Source organism: Taurulus bubalis, assembly GCF_910589615.1.
Source record: "Taurulus bubalis genome assembly, chromosome: 20".
In the NCBI taxonomy this organism is placed as follows: domain Eukaryota; kingdom Metazoa; phylum Chordata; class Actinopteri; order Perciformes; family Cottidae; genus Taurulus; species Taurulus bubalis.
The window spans coordinates 5,791,596-5,816,289 of record NC_136608.1 but is presented as its reverse complement, the minus strand read 5'-3'; the positions used below and the strand labels follow the sequence as shown (position 1 = coordinate 5,816,289).

The following is a 24,694-nucleotide window of genomic DNA, read 5'->3' as shown; positions in this document are numbered from 1 at the left end:
GCAGCTGGAGTTTTCTGATAAAGTTGGGACTCTGACTTTTCAGGGACTAAGTTGTACCAAGACGTGCATTATTAGTATGAGGAGCAGACCGTCGCTCAGGACACTTGTTTGATTGAAGAAAAAAAAAAAGAGACAAGATTCGGGATGCAACCTCAAACAAGCGAGGACACACATTGTCAGCTCATGCACTGCAGTGAAACACAATCTCATGCAGGCATTCACTCTCAGTCTCCGTTGTAATACTAGAAAGGCCAAAGTGTACTGCAAACGTCATTTCTGGCTATTATTAAGTTCTGAAATAATCATCCTTCTTTTTTTAAATGTGAAAGAATTTACCAGAGAAGTTAGTTTACTTTTAATAGACATATAATATCATCTTGAAATATAAATAATGGTGTGTATGTAATAGAATTGAGAACAATACAACTTCATTTTAGGAAATACTTTGTTGATTTATGAATCAATTTCATAAATCAATTGAATTTGTGAATATATGGAACTGGCAGATTGCCACACTGAACTTAAGAAAGTCTTTCAGGACTCCAGGAACAAAAATGCAGTGATGTCTAATTTGAATTCTAAACCCACTGGCCTTTCCAGCATTAAACGCACACACACACATTCACACACACACAAAAGCCCCTTACCTTGGCCTTGTTTGGCAGCGGGGAGCTGCGGCCCTTCTCGCTCTGTGAGTGTGTGTTGGGTGGGGAGTGTGTGCCCATGTTGCCTTGCGGTGGCAGACTGCCTCCGTGCTGCTTGCCCCCCGGGGAAACCTGCATGGCCGCCAGCTGAGCTGCATACAACTGCTGCAAGGTAAGAGAGACAGGCAGAGAGACAGACAGGGGGAGATGACAGAGAGACAGACAGACAGACAGGGGGAGGGGGGGGAGAAAGGAAGAAAAGAAGAAGAAGAGGGGGGGAAAGGAGAAGAAAGGGGCAACATGAATAAATGAATACTCGAGAGCGCACAAACAAAAAAGAAGACCGGCTAAAAAGCTCTGGAAGAAGAGGCCATTAGTGTCCCGGCCTCTGTTTGTGTGACAGAGAGAGGTAGAGAGGGACATCTCCTCTGTCAACCCCCCTCCCTCACCCCATGGGAGAAGCGCTAACAGCCTCTCTGACAGGCCAGAGATGGCCATGTCCCCTCCAGGTGCATCGTGGGAGAGAGGGAAAACATTCCGGCTATCGAGGTCACGCCGGAGAGCCGGGCTCTCGCTCAAGGTGAAGAAAAAAAAAGTGATGACGGAGAATAAAAAAAAAGAAGAGGATTTTGTGAAGCTAGACAATAAGACGCAATTCATTCAATAACTGCCGTGCGAAACAAACAAAAAAACAGGTTTCCCTCCTATTTTTGTTTATGTATTTAATTAATTTCAAATTAAATAAAAGCATTATGGCTCAGGCTGCTATGGTGTGAACATACTCGGGAATATTTATGCAATACCACTGTATCACACAAAACAGTCTCTGGCCAGTATTTCCACAGCAACAGACATTAGCGTAATATTCACAATTTGGAAGGAGCTTCAATGTCCACAAACACTTCTTTCTGTCTCTCTATCTTCCTCCTCGAAAATCATCCTGCAAAACTCAATTACTTTCATGTCGGCTAATACAAATCTCTGAGACGCGGTTTTGTTTTCTCAGAATTGTTATTCCGTCCTCTGAAGAGCAACAGAACGGGTTGTTTAGCGAGAAGTAACTGATGTGTTGTTGTTGGGTTTTTTCTTCTTCTGAATAGTTATAATTGTTATCATTTATTTCTGGTGGAAGATTTTTCTGGAAGAGGACCATCCTTTTTTTTTTTTTTTAGTTTAACTTCCGTCCTTCTGTTGGTGCTTGGCTGCCGGCCACCGGCGTCAAACAAAGGCTGGTTTATGCAAATGGACAAGGAAGAGATGCTGTCACTGCTCTCTCTCTCTCTGTCTGTTTGAACCTCTCTCTATCTCCCTTGACAGCCACATTAGCTCCTCTGCTATCTTAAATAAAGACATTTATCTCTTTTTATACAAACAAGAAGAAGAAAAAACAACGGGACATTCAAACTGGCAGCGCTCACACTGCACACAAAGAAGTACTTTTTGTTTTTGTTGGAAGAAACTCATATTTGAATTTGAAATAATCTCCGCCTGACTGTCACTCACATGTGGCAACAATATTCACTCTGCAGCAACCGCGGCAGTGGAAAAGCAGCGTTGTTTTCAGTCACGATTCTCTACTCTTTTCTGGCTTTTGTTGAATTAGCAAACTTTTAATTCCACTCTTAAATAAGATGCCTGCCATTCCCAAAAGATGAATAGGATGCTGAGTAACTTCATCCCGGACAAACACTTCCAGAGACCGAATGCTTTACATTGAGGGAACGTTGAATTGAATAATTTGTGGTTACAGAGAAAAGCTGTATTTTCCACTAAATATCAGACTGGAGAGTTTCATCGCATTCCTTTGGTGCATTTTCTCGTGTTTCGGAAAGCAAGCCGGAGCGTCAGCATCTGCCGCTGCTACAGACGCCGAGGAGAACGCCGGTAATTGAGGTGCCTACAGTAGACGGGGTGTGCTGCTGCTGCTGCTGCTGCTGCTGATGTCGCAATCAGCGGGAGATCGGTCACGCTCTGGCGAGCTACGTGAGCGCGGCGCGGAGGGCCAGCGCGCTGAGATCAGATCAGCCTCCGCTCGCTCATTTCTCTTCAATTAGCTGCACTGTGGCTCCTGGACGAGAGAGAGGGAGGGGAGGAGGGGTGGGGAGCAGCCGAGCATGAACGGCCCTCAACCCCCCTCCGCTCCCTACCAGCCAAACCCCCTAGCGAGTGGACCACAGGCGGTGTGTGTGTGTGTGTGTGTGTGTGTGTGTCCTGCCATATTCGGACCAGTGGTTCAAAGGCCTCTTTATTTGCGGAGTGAATTGAGTTCCATTACAAGGCCAGCTCCCGTCACTCAAAGCCCGCTCAATGGGTCGGCGAGCAATGGCACACACACACACACACACACGCACACACACACACACACACACACAGCACAGAAGGCAGAGGCACTGTGGAGCGAGCCCAGAGCGTCGCCACAACGACATCCATGTCAACAAACAGGAAGTGACAGCGCAAAGCCCCCTGGGGTGACCGGAGGAGCAAACACACACACACACACACACACACACACACACACACACACACACACACACACACACACACACACACACACACACACACAATGAGTGAGGGGTGGGGGAATGCAATGGTGGATGCAGGAGGAGACTAAGGAATTTGAAATGTCACTCACTGGCTCTGTGTGTGTGTGTGTGTGTGTGTGTGTGTGTGTGTGTGTGTGTGTGTGTGTGTGTGTGTGTTTTCCTTAGTATTTCTGCTCCTAACCCCCTAATAACAGACCAACACATCTGTATGTGTTTGTGTGTGTGTGTGTGTGCCCACAAGCATGTCTAAAGGTCAGTGTGTGCTTGTCACATGACACCCCGTCATGTGTGTGTGTGTGTGTGTGTCTGTGTGTGTGCAAGCCTGAGCTCTATTGACAAGAGGTGAAAAGGTGATGTGTGACTATTTGGTATGAGTGCTATTGACAGTGTGTGTCCATTCTCTCTCTGTCGCAGTGTTTCTCCTGTGATCTTAGTTGGGGTAGATCTATGTGTGTGTGCGTGTGTGTGTGTGTGTGTGTGTGTGTGAGAGAGAGACTTGGTCAATAATCTGCAGCTTTAGTCAGATTACCAGCCCGCCTGTTCTTTGTTGTCAGAGTTAGCGGCGCTTCAGAGCAGTCTGAGCTCTATTGTTTACATGGACACCGGGGACTATTGTATAGATCTCAATGGATTCTTGTCCTTCTGTCTGTCTGTCCGTCTGTCTGACTTCCTGTCTGACCGATCATGTGTTGTGTTCAGTGTTCATGTTTTGGTGCTGAAAGACCAAAAATATAAAAGGAGAACAAGCGAGTGAGTCAGAGACATTGGACCCAAAACCCCGTCCTGACGATTGCCGCCTCGATTTTTCTCTCGTGTTTGTGGTTGAACGAGGCAACACATTAAATAAAACAACCTACAAAGGAAGATGAATAGAGTGGTAAAGTGTAAATGATTACCTTGCTTATAGATATACGGCACAGCCTCAAGGGCGAACGCTAACTCAAGAACAATCCAAGGGAATCTCTTGAACAACAAACATCTGAGTGTTTGGGTTATTATTACTATTGTGCCGGCTTTAGACGGTTGAAGAGAACGTTGGAACATAAACGAGGAAGCTAGTTTCCACTTTATATTCGCTGTTAGCGAAGTGCTTCAACACTGCAATGAAAATGTTTTGTTTTGGGACATTTCCTCCCAATTTGGAGACAACAAAAAGTGTAGAGTAAACAGACTTTTACAGCAATAACCTAGAGTGTTCAGACATTTACATTTCCGTTGCTCATTATGTGTTTGGAAGTGGTATAGTCACCTATCTCTGCTGCCTATTGATTACACATTGATCCCACGCTGTTATCACAAAATGGCATTTCCTTGCAACTCCAGGAAGCCTTTTAAGGCCAAGAAGAAGATACCAAACACCGAAGCAATTCTCACATCTGAGAAAATGCTTTGCTGCGCTCTTTCTCTCCAGATAAGGTTCGGTGGGGAAACGAGTTGCTGGATTGATTTCTCATTTACCTTCTGTCATCTGTCCCCGTCTGTTTTTTCCCTTCTCCCCTTCCTCTCCCTCCCTCTTGCCGCCTGTCCGTCCGTCCGTCCGTCTCTCCGGTGTACAGTGCGGTAATCCAGGACAATATGTTCCAACATCTGCCTCTCCATATGATGCCTGACCCGCGCCATTGACCCTCTTTATACCACAGACACACACACACACACACACACACACACACACACATCTAATCTCTCACACACATCCACACTTCTCTCCTCCACTTACCTCCACCCCCCCATCTCTCTGTTTATCCTTTAAACTGATCATCCTCCTAAATACCTCTCTGGTACCTCCGCCTTTTCACCTTTACCGCTGATCTCTCTCTCTTGCCAGGATAAGAGCATTTTTCTTTTCATTTTTCCGCCTTCTGTCTGTCCTTCTCAGTCCATTTGTGGATGATATCAATGATATTAGGGGTCAATAGGGAGCCAGATTAACATGCTCTCATGCACAATGTCACACTCATCCCCCAGATTAAGATGCTAAATGCCATCTTTGTACACTCCAAAGCCTCCATTGCCTTGAAAACCGTCTGTGAGAGATTCGGTGTTAAGCTCCCATTGACTGTGAGAGCTACTCTGTTGATTTATATGGAGTGTGTTTTATACGTAGAAAGAGCTTTAACTCATTGAGAGATTAATACAAAAAAAATCTAAAAACTGCACTTAAATAAAAGCTGCGCAGTTGAGTTTTGATCTACATCTTTTCATACAGTTTCTACACTGTTATCAGAGCAGATTTCTGCTTTTATGTCAAGGCTGTTCACGAGGAAGAGGACTTTTTCAAATCCCAAAAACCGAGAGGAACTGAGATGTGGATTCTGCTAAATGGTTCGGCGTGATATCAGTTACACATTCATTACGCACATGTGTCGTGTAGTAAACTACTTTAACGCATTAAGATCAGTTTAGGACGTATATCAAATGTAAACTACAAATATGGCTGCTCTTGTAGTTGACGTTGGCGTTCATCAAATTTGATATAAATCTGTTTCAGGAGTTTAAAGACGTGGGCATGCATTCATTAGGAAGGCTCAAACAGAAGATGCTAATGTGTAGCATCGTGGGAAATGTCTTCATTGTTATTGAGGTTTACTCAATGAAATGAGACTAAAAGCAAAAATATCTCAGGCTCTGCTGTTTTGAAGCATATACAGAACTAAATTGTTGAAAATGAGTTATATGCAAATACATTTTTTTACCAGCAGTTTAGAGAAAGAGAACGAACATTACATGACTAATAGTATTGTCATAACTGACAGTCTTAAAAGCCATTTGTGGTCAGGAGCAAGCTACTGAGTGCAGCTCTGGCATTGTACTCCGTCAGTGGTGTGTAAGAAGTGTACACAATGCAGGCTGCCTACATTAGCACCATAGTGGCAGTGAGTCTATTGAAGCCTGTTGAAAGTACGGAGGCGCCAGAGGTCACGACCTGGACCAGATTGTTTTCTGTCCTCTCATTGTCTCAGATATGAAACCAACATTTCACATGTGTGTTGCATTACAAACATTTTTATTTTAGTTTTGTGGACTCATCTTGGTCATCTAACATATAACAAAAATAAACAATATATTGGATTTAAACTATAACTATGGCTGTTTTATGTAGTTCTTGAAAATATATTTTTGTGCAGTAATAAATGTGTGGGAGGATGACATAACATAATGAAGAATTTATACCAAACATTAGGTTTGTACAAGTAATTACTATGTGTGTGTATGTGTGTAGTCCAAGTGTCCACATCTGTCGGCACGTTTCCATGCAGATGGGCAGTTCATTGTGCACTCTTTCCTTTTCTACCTCTGTGTGTGTGTCTCTCGGCTAAGTGGGTTCACTTGTGTCCTCTCCGCCAAACCACTGTGTTGCCGTGGCGACCCCAGGCCCGCGCTAACTGTCATGTCTCGTCTCGGCGACAGGAACACCTCCTTATCAAATGAGGGCGAGGATCCCAGAGGAAATCCATCCACATTGAGACATCTGTACTTGTGTTAGCCCGGACAAATCCGCTCCTTTCTGACCAGCCTTAATCTCACTGTGTGTGTGTGTGTGTGTGTGTGTGTGTGTGTGTGTGTGTGTGTGTGAGACTGTTTGTCTGAGAGGATTGTAAGAAAGAAATCTGCTAGTGAGATGTTTTTTTTTTACACTTGTTGTTTCCTCTCGCCCCTCCTCGCTGGAAAAAAATCCAATTGCAAGGTGGACAAAGCTTTTCAACTGGAGATTGAGTGCGTCTGCACACAGTCGAACATATGGACGGCTAGATTGAAGCAGAGATAACAGCGCAGAGGACATTATTCTCAGGCTAAACACACAAATGTGCTCACACACACACAAGCGAGAGTAATAATGAAATCAGTGACGACAGCGGGGTCCGTTCTCCATGATAGAATTACACAGCTATTCTATTCTCCCTGCAGTGCCGAGCATATGGGGCGGTGCGTTTGGCTGACAGGTGCAAATGTATTACACACCCTCTGCCTAACCTTTAACACATATTTTCCCATCATTCCCCTTGAATTGAACAGTAAGTGAAAAAGATGTGCAGGAACACGTGTGTGTGTGTGTGTGTGTGTGTGTGTCAATGCAGCTGTTTCTCCCAGACATCCATGTGTGGGTCATATTTTATGACAATGCATGTCAAGGAGACATGAGGGCCAAGTGCAGCCTGGGCAGAGGCCGAGCCCGACACTGGAGGTTAATGTGCTTCAGAATCAGGAAGACTACCAGGGAGGGGAGGGTATAGGGGACATCCGCACAAGCTCTTAACCCCTGGGAGAGGCCCACGTGGATCTGAGTGGAAGTATGTGAGGTCTAGTCGTGTGTTTGTCTGGTGTACGAGCGCCGGGTCAGGATTACCAAGCGATAGGCCGTTTATTCTAAATATGCAGACAGAAAAAGGACCAAAGTCAGACTCATCCTCCTTATAAGCGGGATAACAGATGTTGAGTTTTCACTGTTTTACCTCATCTCTCTCTGCTTTATTGCTTTCTTCCCTGTTTGGACTCAAAACGCTTCATATGCTTTTTTTTTTTTTTATCAACGAATGCTTTATGCTTTATCTGTTGGACATATGTTGGCTTGAGATGTATAATTTGTACCCGACAGCTAAGAGGTCACGGGTGTGTACAAATGTAATCATCTCGATCGAGGAGATTTAAAAAGGTAAACTGCATAAAAGAGAAGCCTCGGCGCTGTTAAAAGAGACTGAAATCTGTCTCTCACACATCAGCTCTGACAGTCCTTCCGAGGATTGCCGGACAAAGCCGAGGGCTAGGGTTACACTTGTCAGTTCTGTGTGATTTTTGAGCTCCGATCACGAAGATCATGTTCATATGGGATCACTTCCCTGTCCACGCTGAAAGTGACAGCTTTGCACCCCTCCTCCTCCTCCTCTCCCCCCCGGCTGTGTTTGTGGTCTTGTATAGCTCAGTGGGCAGAATGTGGTGTGAACACTGTCAGGGGGTTTATTCCCAATTGGACCACCCAAGTGAAGAGGAAAGAAAATCTATGTTTTTTTAGTCTCCTGGTTGTCGTTGTCCTCTACTGGAGGATTTTGGTCCCTAAAATCTGCCGATGCTGTAGTCTTACCTGGAGCTGCAGTTGTCCCAGGCCCGGCGTGGCGGCAGCAGCGGCGGCGGCGGCAGCCATTGTTGTGGGGATGAGCTGGAGAGGGTAGTCACCTGAAGTAAACCAGACAACAAGCATGTCAGGGATGGTTTTTGGTGCATGTTTACACACCAGAATCCCCTTCTCCAGTCCATGCCCTACATCTCTCTTTTATTTATTATGTTCTCCCTGTTGCATCTTTCTCTTCTCTCACCCTTTCCTGCGCTGTGACCCTTTCTCCACTCAGTCCATCTCCCCCTTTCCCATCATCCTCTTGTTTTTCTCCTCCCTCTCATCCCACCTTCGTCCCTCGACTCCCCCCACACACACCCCCAACACCACCACCACCACCACCACCACCTGAGTCCCTCTCTGCAGCTGTTAAAGCCGCCCTTTGTGTGAGCTGCCGGTAGGGCCTTAATGAAAAGCCTGATTGTGTGTCCTCCTCCTTAATACCCCCTGACAAAGAGCAGCGAGGTGAGGGGATTCTGATAAAGCTGGCCCCAGCGCAGTAATTAAGAGCCGCCACTGCCGATTGCTGTTCTTTCTTCTCTCTCTCTCTCTTTTTCTCCCCCCCTCCCCGTCTCAACTGTCTGTTCTCCTGCTTTGTTGGGAGAGAGCTGCTTTCAGTCTCTCTCTCTCTCTCGCCCCGTCTCACACTCTCTCTCTCTTCTTGTGTCCTTCTTGTTGTCATCTTTCTCTCTTCACAAGTTACTCTCAACCCCCTCCCCTCTGTCAGGATTGATAAATCAAGAGATAGACGGACGAACGGGGCGGAGGAGATGACAGGAGTGCAGGGAGAAGGAGACAGAGGGAAAGGACGAGTGGGCTTTATTAGTGACCAGGTGCAGATATGTCGCGCTGTAATTACTCCGAGAGAGAGAGAGAGAGGAGAGGAGGGAGAGAAAGGTCAAGGATGAGGGGAGGAGGAGATGGAGGGTGAGGAATATTGCGCTTAATCATCGTCATATTGTATGAAACCTGCCTGCTGACGGCTCTGATTTACATTCGGACATGCCCACTAACCAAAAACGCAGAACAGGGAGGTCAGGCTTCTGCACCGAGATCACATCGAGGACACTCGATTCTTCGTGGAGAAAAACTTTGGAATGTTCTCAGGGTTTGACCTTGCATTTCTGACCTCAACCTTCCGCACAGCGGCCAGCTTCTTGTCCGTATCGGGACCTTCTATTGTGCATGTGCCCATGTAAGTGTGTGTGTGTGTGTGTGTGTGTGTGTGTGTGTGTGTGCGTGTGCGATTGGCATAAGCCAAGACTTTCCTTCTGACATATTTTCCCATATAAAAAAAATGAAGAAAAAAGGAGAAAGCGGAGCGAAGCTGAGACATTCTTTTCTCCAAGGGAGAAGGCGGGCAGGAGGGATTAAAGAATTATTTCAGGACTGTGTATTCTAGGGGATGGCTCTTTTCTCCTCGCTCCCTAGACAAACATGAGCTGGATGGATATCTATGCTCCTCCTGGGGGTCGCTGTAACAAAAGCGAGAAGGACGCAGGAAAGCAAATATGTTGCTCTTGGCTCGAGGACAGCGACCTCGGCGGACGGGGATGAAATCTCTCACTGACAAGCAGACGAAAGAGGGACACGGATCGAGGGAAGCGAGAGGCAAACGGCCAATATTCCTTTGGTGTCGATTTGAGCACAATTTAGCACTTCTTAAATTCATCAAGGAAAGCTCCACAAGCTCAGAAGGGAGACTTTCAAAGTTAAAGACAATAACCCTGATGACATCGCTTTTTGTCTTCAGAAATTTGAGAGTTGCAGGTGTATTTAATCTCATTTGTAAGGGTTGGAAATAAGAGGAAAAATAGTTCATTCACAACCTGAAAATGCACCCTTTGAATTGTCAACATGTATAATAGATTATAAAAGTGGAACGGTTCTCTTTAACGCGCCGCGTCTGGCAGCTTGGACGGTAGAAACGCCGTGCGACCGTTCAACAAGTGTTGGAAATCTTCAAAGCGCCGAGAGAATATGTCGGAGCACAATGCTACACATGTCTTATTTAGAGCCGCCGCACCAAACTGCATCAACTGGCAACAACTTTGAAAGTTGCCAGAGAGTTTTCTCAGGGGCGGCTCAGCCTGGCGCAGAGTGCCAGTCCGGTTGGAGCTGGCGGAGGCAGTGAAAAGACAAGCCCACCACTTGACGGGGTATTTACGTGGGCAGTGGGCGTGGGTGAAGATGGCACTAATTAAAATGGAATGGACTTGTTTGGGAAGCTGTGAAACTCTAAAAGGGAGTCGGGGAGGGGGACTGAGCGTGCACGGGCTCGTGCGCACGCTCGCGTATCTGTGCCTAAGTAATTTTTTCTGTGTGTGTTTTGCGATATCACAAAGCATTCTCTGGCTGCCTGGACGTGTGTGTGTGTGTGTGTGTGTGTGTGTGTGTGTGTGTGTGTGGGCTGTGTTGGAAACGTATTCTGGCTGCTTCCCGTGTTAATGTGAGGAGAACCTGGGGCAGGTCACATTACCACCCTCCCCCCCATCCCTACCCCTTCTGCTAACCCCCCCATCGTTCATTTATTCCCAGCATCCCCTGGCAAGCACCCACTCCTCTTTTTCTCTCTTTCTCTCTCTGTCTTTCTCTCTCTCTCTCTATCATGGTAAACAACACATTGCCACACAGCCGGAGCGTGATAGCCAAAAAAAAAACATGTACTGCAGGACGCCTGTATTTTGTTGCTTTTATACATCAAAAAATAGACAAGACAAAAGGATGGAGCCAAAAGGACTGAGCGAGGGAGGGAGAGAGATAATGAGAGAGAGAGAGAGAGAGAGAAAGACTGAGAGTGTAAACAGGAAGGGTGTATTTGGACTGGTTTTTCTATTAAGAGAGAGATGTTGTTGTAGGGGCGAGCTCGTCTTTTTGGGAAACAGTCCGACTCCTTGTGTGGGAAAACCGGTCAAGCTCTACCTTGCTTGGTGAACAGTGGGAACGTCGCACATGAGAAGTGCTTTTACACTGAAAGTTGCACCTATTTCTGTCAGCGCGTGTGGACGTTACTCACTGCAGCCAGTCTTGTAGTTGAAGCCAGAGGGCATGAGGAAGCCTTGCTGGGCCGCCGCCGCCGCCAGAGTCCGCTGGTCTGGAGGAAAGACGGGAATCATCAGCGGAGGGAGTTGGCCCTGGACCTGCTGATGAAGGAGGAGGAGGGAGAGAGGGGGAGGAAGTGGAGGAAAGGAATGTGGAAGGAGGAAAAGAGAAGAAAACATGAGCAACTTCTGCATCTCTTTCAGTGCCCATGCTATAAATAGAGCTATGTGTGTGTGTGTGCAACTGATCTCAGAACAGTACCATCTGAATCATACCATAATAATTTCTCAAAATCATATGCATTCAGGCTCATATACATACATTCATGTAGTGCATATGGATCACACACTCTCAGACTGTAAACACTCTATCTTGTGGATTCAAAGACCCCAAAAAAAAGCAAGTCATGAGAACAGTTCACTCAACTCGCACAACAGCTGGCCTTTTCCTTTTATTGGAAGATGATGTTCTCTCCTTTCTCCCCACATCAACCCCCTTAACAACACACACACACACACACACACACACACACACGCGCGCGCAGACACAACCCTCTCTGCGCGCCCGTCGGCAAAGCGCCATACGACTTCACAAGGTTTCCAGGATTTTAAAAGGAGAAGCAGAAAAAAGCTCCTCCGATGGGTGGCTTTGGCAAGGACGACAGGAGAGAGAGAGAGCGAGAGAGAAGGAGAGAGAGAGAGAGAGAGGGAGACAGAAAGAGAGAGAAGTAGGAGACAGATGGTTGCACTGAACAGCGTTCTGCCAAAAACAACGCACAAAGACTCGCGTGTGATGGACTGACTGACAGTTTGAGAGGAACGATGGGAGAAGATGAGGAGAGGAGGAGAGAGGAGAGAAGGTGAGACGAGGAGGGGAAGAAGGAATCGAGCTGTGAAGCTAAAGTGTAATGCCGGTACGATGTAGAAACCACAAATATGAGTGGAGGGAAGGAGCTCGGGCCAAATTCTGTGCAGATTTTAAGCTATTTTCCAAAATGTTGATACAAGAAAAGCAATGTGTTTCCTACTGGCCAACATTTTGGATGCAACAAGATCAGATACATAGCTGTATGAGCACATCCTGTCATTTATGTTATTTTCCTTAATTATCTTGAAACATACAATGTGGTGTTTTCATTGGCTATCGGTTTGGCTTCTGGATCTTTGGGCGCGGCGTCAATGCAACACACTGCACTACAACAGGAGAAGAAGAAGAGGCAGCACTAACAGCTCATCACTCATTTACTTGTTCTCTTTATCGATACAATTATTTTTACAAGGGGTGTTTATTTGAGTTATGCAATGAAAGCAGGTGCACAGGAACTTACTTTCGACAAAAGAGTGTGTGCGTGCACACCTGTGATGTCTTTGACAGGCTCTCCTCCAGAGCCACAGAAGACAATATTCAACTGTTATCAAAGGCCACATCAGAGTCTACTAAACTGCATGTGGTGGAAAAAATTGGAGCCCCTTTAAATGAAATCTCCGATCGTGTCTTTAGGCCTTTGACCTGTATTCGCGGTTGCCGAGCACTTTGCTCCCTCTTTCCAACTCCTATTTTGCCGAAGAGGGTAAGGGAGGTAATGGCTGAATAAGATAATGGTCAGGTAAAAGCTGTTTGATGTGGGGAAATTGATCTGGAATGATGGAAATGGCTGCGCAATCACGAGGATGCAGCGGTACAATCAGGTAATGTCTCAGTGATATGGACACTTGAAGTGCTTGAGACAGGTAAATAGAGAGAGCGGCTGTCTCTCAGTGCCAACAGCGCTCCCAGCTTCCCCTGCTTGTGTGTGTATGCTCAATTTTCCCTGGGCGTATGCATGCTCGTGTACTATAAGTACCTAACTGTGTGTGTGTGTGTGTGTGTCTCCTCCTCCTCCTCCTCCTCCTCCTCCTCCTCCTCCTCCTCAGTGTGTCGGCATGCGGCCGCCAGCAGCACTGTAATCAAACTATCACAGCGCAGGGGAATACAGCTCTCTTCAAGCGACTCCTGTTTCCCCCCTTACACCAAAAACAATAATTACTTCACCATTTTGGTTAACCATAAACCGCCGCGCTGCGCGATCAGAAGGGAGAGGCGCTCCAGCGCGACGCTCGGACAGGACCCCCGCGGGGACGAATCACAGACAGAACAGTTCCGCTTTGCCTTTCAGGCCTAATTGGACATATGCTGGAGTGGAGCTGGCTAGCAACATTGTAATGTACCGTAGGGAGGAAGGGAGGGGAGGGGAGAGGAGAGGAGAGGAGAGGAGAGGAGAGGAGAGGAGTCGGTGGCAGCTGTAATACATACATACTGTACATAGACACACTGGCACATACACCGATTACGTCTGTGTGCAGATGGCTTAGCTTTCTGTCATCACAAATGAAGATTTTCTCTGTCTTCTCCCTTCTATATGTGCCTCTTATTCAGTCTCATAACAATCTCTGCCTCCAATAGAAATATATTAATCAGCCTACAGAACTGTTGCACGACACATGTAAGTCCCAACAATGGGATAAGAAGATCAAGCAACTGAAAAGAGGCAAGAGAAAGACACAGACGAAGAAGAAGAAGAATAGGAAAATGGTTCATGGAGGATCATTTCCTCCCATATGGTGCTGTTAGAATAGTTGAGTTGGATATATGTGTAACAGCTGTTGAGCTGATGAGCAGCCCTGCATAACCTACCATGGTCACTGGCACACACACACACACACACACACACACACACACACACACACACACACACACACACACACATACACTGACCTCTAAACGGTAATACAGACACATATAAGGCAGAAAACATGGGTCAGAGCAAATTGAGCGTAACAGTGAGAAACAGGGGACTGTCTGAACTGTGTGTGTGTGTGGGGGGAGGGAAAGGGGGGCTGAGGGGGGTTTGTTCTCTAGGTGATCATGGGATATTGGAGAGTCCCCCTCACGCATTCCTTTCCATTTACAAAATGACTTAATCTGATATTTCTCCTCATACTGGATATACAATAACGGAGTACCTCAAAGTGGATGAGGAGCTCTGTGCGTTAGCCTCGTGATCACAGTGCAAACTTTGAAAACCGAGGGGAAGAAAAGAGAGGGAAGGAGCTCTCTTAAATTAGAGAATGAGAATCAGAGACAAAGGGATGCATTGACAGAAGGAAGGAGACGCCTATGAGAGCAAGTGAGGCTGCGAGAACCAGAGATGGGGAGAGTGCGAGCGAGGCCAGATCTATCAGAAAATCTCCAGATTCCACATAAAGGAAAAAGGCACATCTGAAACAGCAGGCGCTTTGGGGAATAACGCACTCGTCAGCTCCTCTTTCACATCAGGCCCAAAGCGAACATGAAAACCTACAACACACGCAGACAAAACATCACACCGCCGCTACTGTAGGCTGCCGAGGATAAGGAGCTCTGCTTTTTATCTGCAAAGCCCTCCACCAGATCCTCCTCAAGAAACCTGAAACAAACAAAACTGGAGCTTATCTGAGTTTCTTATTTTTTTTTAAGTCCTCTAATTAGTAATAACTGAATGCAAAACAAAGAAAAAATAAAGGAATTGAAAAGGAATGTATATATATATATATATATATATATATATTAGGAAACTTTTTCTTGAGAACTTTCACAGGGGCAAAAAGGACAGGCAGAAAGAGAGGAGTTGACGATTCACCCTGGCGAGAGAACTTCTCGGGAAACAAACAGCAGATAGAGCGAACAGAATGAAGGAGCGAGGGAGAAAGAGGAGAGACGGAGAGAGAGGAGCAAGAGTTGGATAATTGGCAGCGAGTCGAGGCTGCGTTCACCACGCGCCAGGCGGCACAGCTTGAACTTAAAGCGCCGCTGCGGCATAATGAAGATGTGGCCGCTAATTAACATATGGGGTGCGAAACAGGTTGGTTGGCACGCGGCGCGCTAAAAACTCCAAGGTAAAGTTATTATTGGGGAGTAATTAGCTCTATGAAGTTAATGGCGATGAACAATAGCTGCCAGCGCCGCACAATATGGCTCGCATCTGAGCGGGCGCGGGAAAAAAATAAATAAATAGGCCCCCGCTAAAGTGCGAGTCCCACAGCTAAAATCGGCTGGCGACCATATGCTCGGGCAATTAATGCAAGACCTGGATGACCCATTGCTAAAGAAGGGATGTGCGAGCGACAGAACCAATAATTAATTTGGAGAGAGAGAGAGAGAGAGACAGAGAGAGAGAGAGAGAGAGAGAGAGAGAGAGAGAGAGATATCCGGCTTTTAATATTAGTCCATTAACTTTCTATGGACAGGGGCTGTTAGAGGCCAGCCTGCTGTCAATGTAGGGGCATGGTTCATGTCCCACTGGCACGGCAATGGCTGCACACACACACACACACACACACACACACACACACACACACACACACACACACACACACACATACCTGTGAGGGTGCATTAAAGAGAAAGCATGCGAGTGAGGGCGGGTCTCTGTGTGAACGGCCGCTCGGTTGCGGTCCAGTTCATACGAGTGTGCGCGTGCGTGTGTGTGTCTATGTGTGTGTGCGCATCGACACGTGAAGTGCGTAAAGGAAAACACAAATTATACTGGTTGCGGTGTAATGGGAGTGATTAAACAATTACACAGGCAATTGGGTTAGCCGCTGCTATGCACAGAGCACCGAGTACAGAGGTGCCGGTGTGTTGCGTGTGGAAATGAATGAAAAGCTTTTTAGGGTTCTTTGCTTTTGTTTTTCTCTCGCGCAGAATGAAACCCATTGAGCAAGGACAGAGACCTGCGCTCGTGACCGCACCAGGTATATAACACTCGGAGGGTGTGTGTGTGTGTGTGTGATTAAGTTACCAACGTGGGTTAGCCTTAATAGAGAGCTTGTTAGCCGCTGTCGCCGGTGCGTCTGGCTTCTCTTAAACTAGTCAAAGCATCAGGTGGCTTTACTCATTTTCTGATCACGTCTCCTCCGTCTGCGCTCGCTGTGTCCCGCCTACAGCAGCGGTGGCGCTAGATGAGATGAAAGACAGCCAGCAGAGACGCACACTTGACCGTGTGTGTGTGTGTGTGTGTTTTGATTCATTAGGCAGGACACGCTGGCGTGCGCTCGTCCCTCTGTTTCCACATACATCTTGAGCGTGTGTGCGCTTGCCTCTATTCTATGAATAAGTGCGCGTGTTCTCAAGTTAAGCCCTGAGCCGCTCGGCAGGTGAGCTCCTTTCATCCCCGTTGCGCTTCCCCGCGCGGCGGCAACGGTCGTCCCCGGCAACACCGGGGGGAGCCTCGGAGACAAGTTGTTTAATTAGAATGAGAGAAGACGAGGGGAAAGGCAAAGGGAAGTTGGAGGAAATGTGCTCACCCCTTGGAGCGCAACAAGAAGGCCCCTAGCAGGGGGCAGGGGAGTGTGTTTGTGTGTCTGTCCTTATGTGCACACATGCTCTTCACAGAGAACGTTGTGTTATACCCTCAGATGGAGCCCAATTCTATGCAAAGTACGGGCTCATTTCTCCTGGTCCTGGTTGGGTTTAGGTTTAAGATAGACATGTGGATCAGATCGGTTGGGTTTCAGGATAATTTAGGGTCACGATTCAGATTCAGGGTTTGGATTAGCGGTTTAGTCAGACTAAAGGTTAGGTTTAGTTTAGGTTCAGCCGCTAAAGAACACGTCGAGAGTTGAGCTAGTATTGTGTATGTGTGTGTGTGGATGAAATGAATGCATCATAATTGATGCTAATTCATGAATAATTCCAGGTAGAATTAATTAGTCAGAGCGATGAAGTAGCCAATCGCTGACTTGTAGACACTAATGACTTGTGTGTGTGTGTGTGTGTGTGTGTCCTGTTCACACGGTGTGTCATTAGCTTGTGTTGCGGCGATGCCCGCCTCTGTAAATGAACTCGCTTGTTTGTCGGCTCGCACCACATTCAGCGAGTGCCGTTGGCCTAAATGGCGGACGCTAACACGCATATCGCTAGCTGGATTTGGGTTTCGAGGGTGAGGAGAGAAAAAAAGAAAAAAAAGGAAACCGGACGCGGGGACAATAAATAATTTGTCCTCCTTTCATGAAGGATGTGTGTCACTCTCCTCTCTTTTTCATGAGCTTGATTATTCGTTTCATTTCATCACCTCTTCCAAGTGGACGGTTGAAAGCATTCTTCACAGGCCTTTGGGGGGTTTGGGCCCAACAAAGCCAAGGACGCACACACACACACACACACACACACACACACACACACACACACACACGAAGGACAGCTGAACTCAGCCTCGTTAGGGGGAAATGCAATCACAAGGGGCTTATCATACAGACACAAAAAAAAAAACACACACACACACACACACACAGCACAACACACTGAACCTGGTGCCCTCTCTCTGGCAGGCCATTGTATTGTGGGATTGTACGGACAATCTCTTCATGAATGATTAAGCAGTGTATTTCTCGACCAAGTCTTTGATGATCGAGTGTGTGTTTGATCATCAGTGGCGAGTGTGTGGCGCTCTCTGCGACTGCTTGCGATACGAGTGCTTGGGCCACGGAAGGCGTTTATTATTATTATTTCTTCTGCACGTTTGCACACACTTTGATGCGTGCGGATTGTACGCGGCCGTGTGTGTGTGTGTGTGTGTGTGTGTTTTCTCGTGGCGCTCCTCTGATGAGCCCCTGTTGATTGTGTCGCTCTCTTAACGAGGACTGCCTACAGCTGCCCCTGCTTGTGAGAAACTATTGTTGGGCCCGCTCAATGGAGAGACGCTTGTTTGGGAAAAGGTTGCAAAGTCATGGGAAAAGAGAGCTTTGTCTCGGCGGGGTCGCGAGGGAGTGAATCATGAGCGGACGTGTTTATAGCTCGACACACACAGCTGCGGCGGACGCGCGCGCTTTCCGTACGCGCAGACGGAGAAGCGGACGCTCGAGAATGCACAGAGTAATCCTCAGAAACAAACTTCTTCTTTTTTTTGGTTTTTTTTTTTGGTCAGCGAGACAAAAAAAAAAACGCAAACAATTCTCGCACAAAGCGAATAAACACAGCTGCTTTACACAGAGTCGTGGACACATGTCCCAAACGCATGCTATCACAAGGTCTCTTATCACACAAACTGTGTATGGCTAAACTCTTGGGGGGGAAAGGGAATGTGTGTGTGTGTGTGTGTGTGTGTGTGTGTGTGTGTGTGTTCCCTCTCGGACAGGGTGTCTCTTTATGATACAAAGCCCGGCTTTCTCAGCTCAAAATTCAGTGTCATCTGCTTTTACAAAGGCCTGGGCTATTCGTTCCAAGCCACCTGGACCAACATAGAGGCTCCAGTGTAGCACCCGAAAGGACAATACCTCCATTTTCAAGTGTTACACATATACCCATCCTTTTTCTCCAGACATAGATTCACATTCAAATAGACTTTTCAGTTGATTTGTTGTATTTCTACATTGGCCCGCAATTGGCATTATTAGATTTGAGTAACATATTGTTCATGACACAGACTATCCAAATGAGAAGTCAACCAAGTTTGCATCTCCTCGTATATCCTGGAGAAAGGAATTCCTCCTGTGGATGTCAGCTGATTGACAGAAACATGAGGCGTCCTCTTAAATTAGCGTGAAACATTAGTCCCATTGGTTTCTAGTAACAAAGACTCAACCTCGGAGTCAGGTTTGATCCAAACTATATTTAGTATAATTGGGCCCAGGAAGAGTCCCATTCTAAGGTCTCACTCTGTGTCTGGATGTGTCTAATACAAGCAGATCCAAGCTCTATTTAGGGGGAAATGTGTGCTAGTAATGATGTAAGGACGTATAATAAGGCCTCACTGTAGCATTTTGGTTGGAACGTGAAGCCACAGTAACGATTAACCTATCTTTAGCGTTTCTGTTTCGAGCTTCCTCCCGACCCCTTCTTGGCTTAATTCTCTGACTTGGTTGCTTTGTTTGAGTTTGTAAAAAGTTGCTGTTACTTAACCGAGCCAATCTACCGCTCTGCCTGTGAAAACACTTTCGCAGCCACTCAAAGACACAATGAAACACACATGAAAAACATGTACTTCACTGTTGGACGGGCACACTTTCAATTATGTAATAACGACTTAAAATGAACATACTGTACTAGTACTATTTTATTTTCCAAGCAGACTGACCACCTTCAAGTGATTACACGGGTTGAGTGTGTGTGCGTGTGTGTGTGGGTGTGTGTGTGTGTGTGTGTGTGTACATGTGTGTGTGTGTGTGTGTGTTAGAACAGTCAACGCTGATTCAGGCCCCCAAATGCTGATGGCTGAGTAAAGAAAAACTGCAACAATCACAATCACAAAATTGCCTTTGTGGGCCACGCAGACGCACATCAGGACACATCATCCAAACACACACACACCCACACCCACACACACACCGGCCTCACCTGGATTTGTTGCTGCAGGAGGTTGATTTTGTGTTGCTGCTGCAGAAGCTGCTGCTGTTGCCGGGCAATCTGAGGACGGAGAACACAACACGTTATTGGAATGTGTATGCGGTGTGTTTGTGTGTGAGTGTTGTGCGTGTGTGTTGGTGCGTGTGCGGGGCCCGTGGGAGATGCGACACATCTGCAGGTCTCTGAGGCCCCAGTTGCACGACAGAGGGTCGATGCCCTGGTATGAAATATTAAAGAGCTCATCTCATCTGGACTCACAGCTCACAGCCAACTGGGCAACAGTGTCACGCCGACACACTTACTGACATGAACACGTTCTTTGAACGCAGCTTTTTTTTTCCAGTTACATGTGTTAGTCGTCATCAATTTGGAGACATTTTTTTTTCACTTTGACACAATTCTTCTCACTGCTGTAATGTCATTTAACTAGTGAAGCTTGCCCTCGTTCTGCAACAATTTTAAGGCCAAAATGCAATGAACTGCTGCACAGAACAACTCTCCAGACTGGAATGGAAGCGCAATAATACAGTATCCACATACAGTTTATTCACATATACAGCCGGAAGCGGTGCACACTGGTGCGGATGCTGCCATGAGCATTGTGAGGCATTGTGTTTGTCACAGGTGATTTGTCCTTACCGCTGTGTTTCTGCATGTGTGTGTGTGTGTGTGTGTGTGTGTTCTCTTTGTAAAAAACAAGCTTTCCAGAAGCTAAAAAGCACAACAAAGAGGGAAACCCTTCTCTATGCAAATACCTGGCAGACACTCGCCTTGGAGCTTGGAGTGTGTGTGTGTGTGTCTGCGCGTGTGTGAGTGTGTGTGTTGGTGTGTAAGCGTGTGTGTGAATGTCTGCGCTACATCCGCTCCAACACTACATACCCTCAGCTTATTCCTGTGCAATGTCCCTGTGTTCAAGCTGCCAAAGGCGCATGTCTCTGGCTGTGTGAACACCATACAGTGTAAGGTGTGTTTGTGTGTGTGTGTGTGTGTGTGTGAGGACGAGAGAGAGAGAGAGAGAGAGTGTGCCTGCACATGTACTGTATACCTTCCAAATCAGCATCAAATCATGTGCTTTTGTTGACCGTTTACTGACTTGTGTGTGTCATTACTGTGGGGTGGATAAGGGATTTTCTTCTTCATGTATATTACATACATAATTAAAAAGAAGAAAATCCACCCCATGAAGTTCTCAAATACGGCGGATTACCGAAAGAACCGAGATGCCTAAAGATCTGACAAGAGAGAGGTGAGATAGCAAAATGCTCCTCTGGCGAACCGAAGCCATACTAAATGACCTGTCAGGATGGATCGGCTCTGCGGCGAGGAACATGCAGCGCGCAGCATTTCCCGTCACACGCGGCGCGCCCCGGTCCACGTACCTGGTCCTGCTGCTGCTTGGCCAGCTCCATCTGCTGCCTCTGCTTCTCCATCTGCGAGGCGGCCAGCTTCTTCTGCTCCTCGTGGGCCGCCAGGAGCTGCTCCCTCAGGCTGCTCAACTGGCCGATCATGCCCATGAGTTGGCGCTCTTTCTCCGCCAGGCTGTCCGCGGTACCTACGGGGCGAGATAAGGGGGTGAGAGGGGTCAAAGGTGAGAGGGTAGCACTTTGAAGAAAACTTCTTTCATCATTTTAGGCATCTGGCTTATCACGGGACATTTTGAGTCTTCATTAATGCACAGTAGTCATCAGCAAATATAACTTCTTGTGTGAAGACATAAAATATAAGATGTGAAGGAAACAGGAGCGAAAAAAAGCTGTCATGTCAAGGCGTGTTCTTCTTCTTCTTTGAGCGATTTTCATGGTTATCCGGAGGCCAGAAAGGATTGCGGGGGTGAGGTTAGAGGTCAGAGGCATGAAGGGAAGAACGGAGGAGGAAGGAAAAACAAAGCAGTGTAAAGCTCTCCATGGCTTGTTGGTCAACCTAATATATGGCTGTTTAGGGGCTTTGGACGGGAGGGGGTCTTGTTGGTGGAAGTTATGTTTAGCGAGGTGTGTATGTGCGCTGCAGAGTTGTAAAACCAGATGTTGACTTATTTTCCTGGGCACAGAAGGCCAGCAGTGATTACCCAAGAGTCAAGACAAATCCATCACTGCCTTTATTGCTTTACTGAAATAAAGAAAATAAATCTGGCTGGGGAAACACTTGTAACCAGGCAAAATGTGGGGGCAAAACATGAGCCAGATTAATGTGTTCAACAAACAAAGTAAATCTAAATCTCACGCCAGGTTGGAAAATCTATACAAAAACGTTCAGTAAAAGTCTAAATTGATTTGAATGCCGTTGAATTGGGGGTAAATATGGAGATCGGTCCACATTTGTGACTGTGTGTGTGTGTGTGTGTGTGTGTGTGTGTGTATGAAAGAGAGAGGGAAAAAAAGAGAAGGCGACTGTGTCTGGTCTGTGTTTACCCTGCAGTCAGCCAACCTCCTGCTCACATTTAGCATGGCCTGACCTTTAACCTCTCAGATCCTGACATACCAGCTCCATTACACACACACACACACACACACACACACACACACACACACACACACACACACACACACACACACACACACACACACACACACAGGCCTAAATCATTCAACAGGATGTAGTTAGAAAGAGGCACACTGAGGCACAATCAGTACGAGTGTGTGCGCCCATGTCTGGTCATATGTATCAATGTTTGCCGACATGCCTTTGTTGTGTGTGTGTGTGTGTGTGTGTGTGTGTGTGCGTGCGTGTGCACAGTGTGCATACGTGTGTGTGTGTGTGTGGGATAGCACAATCCCCCATTGTTCTTCAGCTGCTACCTTTAACAGGGCCACATTCCTGCGCCAGTCAAACCAGATGAGGAAGAGAGGGTTAGGGTGAGGAGAGAAAGAGGGGGAAGCGGGGAGGAAAAGAAAGAGAAACACAACGGGGGAAGAAAGGGGGGAGTTGGCGGGAGAGAGGGGAAGAGGGCGAGGAGTCCCGGCTGCTGACCTGCCCTTTGACCACGCCGAAGGTGAGAGCCATCCATTTGTCCTCCCTGTTGGTAGCCGCCGCCTCACGCCACCCCCACCACACACCCACCCGCCTCTGCTGCCCACCGACACCACTCCTCCTCCTCCTCCTCCTCCTCTTCCTCCTCCTCCCTCACTTCCCCCCGAACTCCATCCATCCGCCAACAATGAACAATAAAGGCAACTGTCGGGAGCACTGGCCGCTGGAAAAATAAACACGCCGCTGTCCTAACTCACAGACCCACCTTTGTAGAGCCAGAAATGTGTGTGTGTGTGTGTGTGTGTGTGTGTGTGTGTGTGTATAGCCAAAGCTGACCAAGACAAGAAAGAGCCTTGTGTTAAAAACGTTAGCCTGTTCAAATGGGGGGTGAACGGGTGGGGAGAAAGGGGGCAAGGGGGAGAAAAAAAAAGGATAAGGGGGGGTTGTAAAGGTGAAGCGATGGATCAAAGGAGTCTTTCTTGTCGAGGGTTCTCGTTGGGGTTAACCCCCCGTTTACAAAAACACACACACACACACGCACAAATGCAAACACAGTCAAATATCTGTGCAAAACGGTGTGTATGCTGAAGTGGAAGGACATTCCTTGAAGCAGCAGCCGTGATAGTTAGGTGTGTGGAAAACGGAGACAAGCCGTCTATTCTTCTTCTACAAGCTGCTCTCAATCCCCCTCTCAGCTGCGGATCTTTCATCAGTAAACCAGAGTATTTGCAGAAGAAGACGGATCCAAGAAAACAACACGCTTCCTAACTGAGGCGAGATTTAGGAACTCTCCTTCGAGGATGCGAGATGCCTCGTCTCTCCCTTCTCTTCCGTTTCAGACTTTCTGAATTTTCCGCGGCCGTCCCATAAATCAGCTCGCGGCGGCTTGTTTCCTCAGCTGCTGCGAGGCCCGGCAGGCCGATCGATAGCTGGTTTCCTCCATCGGTTTACACACATTCCTCCCCGCGGCCCGGGCTTACCTACGAACCTGCAAAAGCGACGTCAACTCTGGCTTTTTTCTTTCTCGCACACACACACACACACACACACACACACTCGTGCGTGGCGTAATTAAGCAATTTGTAACAGTGTAACACTTGTCACCGTGTACGCGGGGCTAATTAATGACCCCGACTGGAATTATAACCCCCCCCCCCGTCCCCGGTAAGGCGGGAGGAGCTGGGATGAGGGGGGAAGGGAAGGAGGAGATGGAAAAGAAACGGACGTGATGGTGGAGGAGAGAAGAGGGTGAGGGAAAGAAGAAGGAGGGGAGAGGTAGATAGAGTAAAAGCGATCTGGGAGTGTATTAAGAAGTATATTGACATGGTCATGATAACGCTATTACGTTAAATAATTACATTTACATTAAGGTAATACAATTAAGGTTAGATTAAAGCACTTATATGGTTTGAAATAACCAGATTTTCAGTAACTCAAGTTGACTTGATTTGTAGACAGCATCTTACTCTGGGGGGATTGGAGGTTGTGGATGGGTCGTTACCTCTTAAATCCTGTTTACTAGCATCCAAGCTGTTTTCAAACCCGAATAAAGCCAAAGATACCAGATATTCTGGGCAAAGGGTGGAGGAAGCGTGTCTAAAAGGATGCAAAAGACATCCAGAATATTTTAGTTGGATGGAATGAAGAATCTCAGCTCTTTGGTTTATAGACCCCCCCTCCCTGTGACGTCGTTGAGCTTTAATGAAGTGCTGAAAACAACATTGTACATAAAACTGTCGTACAGTGAGCAAAGAAACACGAGGGGCAATTCAAGAGTTTAAGAGATGAGTCTTTTCTGTCACTCTCTATGCTGCAGATCTGACGTTAATGACACTATACTGTGGGGACATTTATTCGAGTGCTATGAGTTCCATACTTGTGTGTGTGTGTGTGTGTGTGTGTGTGTGTGTGTGTGTGTGTGTGTGCAGTATATGTGTGTTCTGCTAAGTGAACCGCATGGGGCCTTTTACCAATGTTGCTTCTCAATAAGGCAGACAGTGCATGAGGCGGTGGCTCAAAATCACTTTGTT

General features: G+C 47.0%; 1 protein-coding gene across 1 annotated transcript in view; it reads right to left on the bottom strand.

The window, feature by feature from the left end:
- sox5 (SRY-box transcription factor 5) overlaps positions 1 to 24,694 on the bottom strand; it is a gene marked incomplete at both ends in the record, with an annotated part of 79,624 nt that overhangs the window by 14,232 nt on the left and 40,698 nt on the right. Inside the window, 5 exons of the mRNA XM_079236066.1 lie at positions 648 to 809; positions 8,265 to 8,356; positions 11,311 to 11,437; positions 19,689 to 19,757; positions 21,077 to 21,249. Coding sequence (XP_079092192.1) covers positions 648 to 809; positions 8,265 to 8,356; positions 11,311 to 11,437; positions 19,689 to 19,757; positions 21,077 to 21,249 — 623 coding nt within the window. The remainder of the gene's footprint in view (positions 1 to 647; positions 810 to 8,264; positions 8,357 to 11,310; positions 11,438 to 19,688; positions 19,758 to 21,076; positions 21,250 to 24,694) is intronic.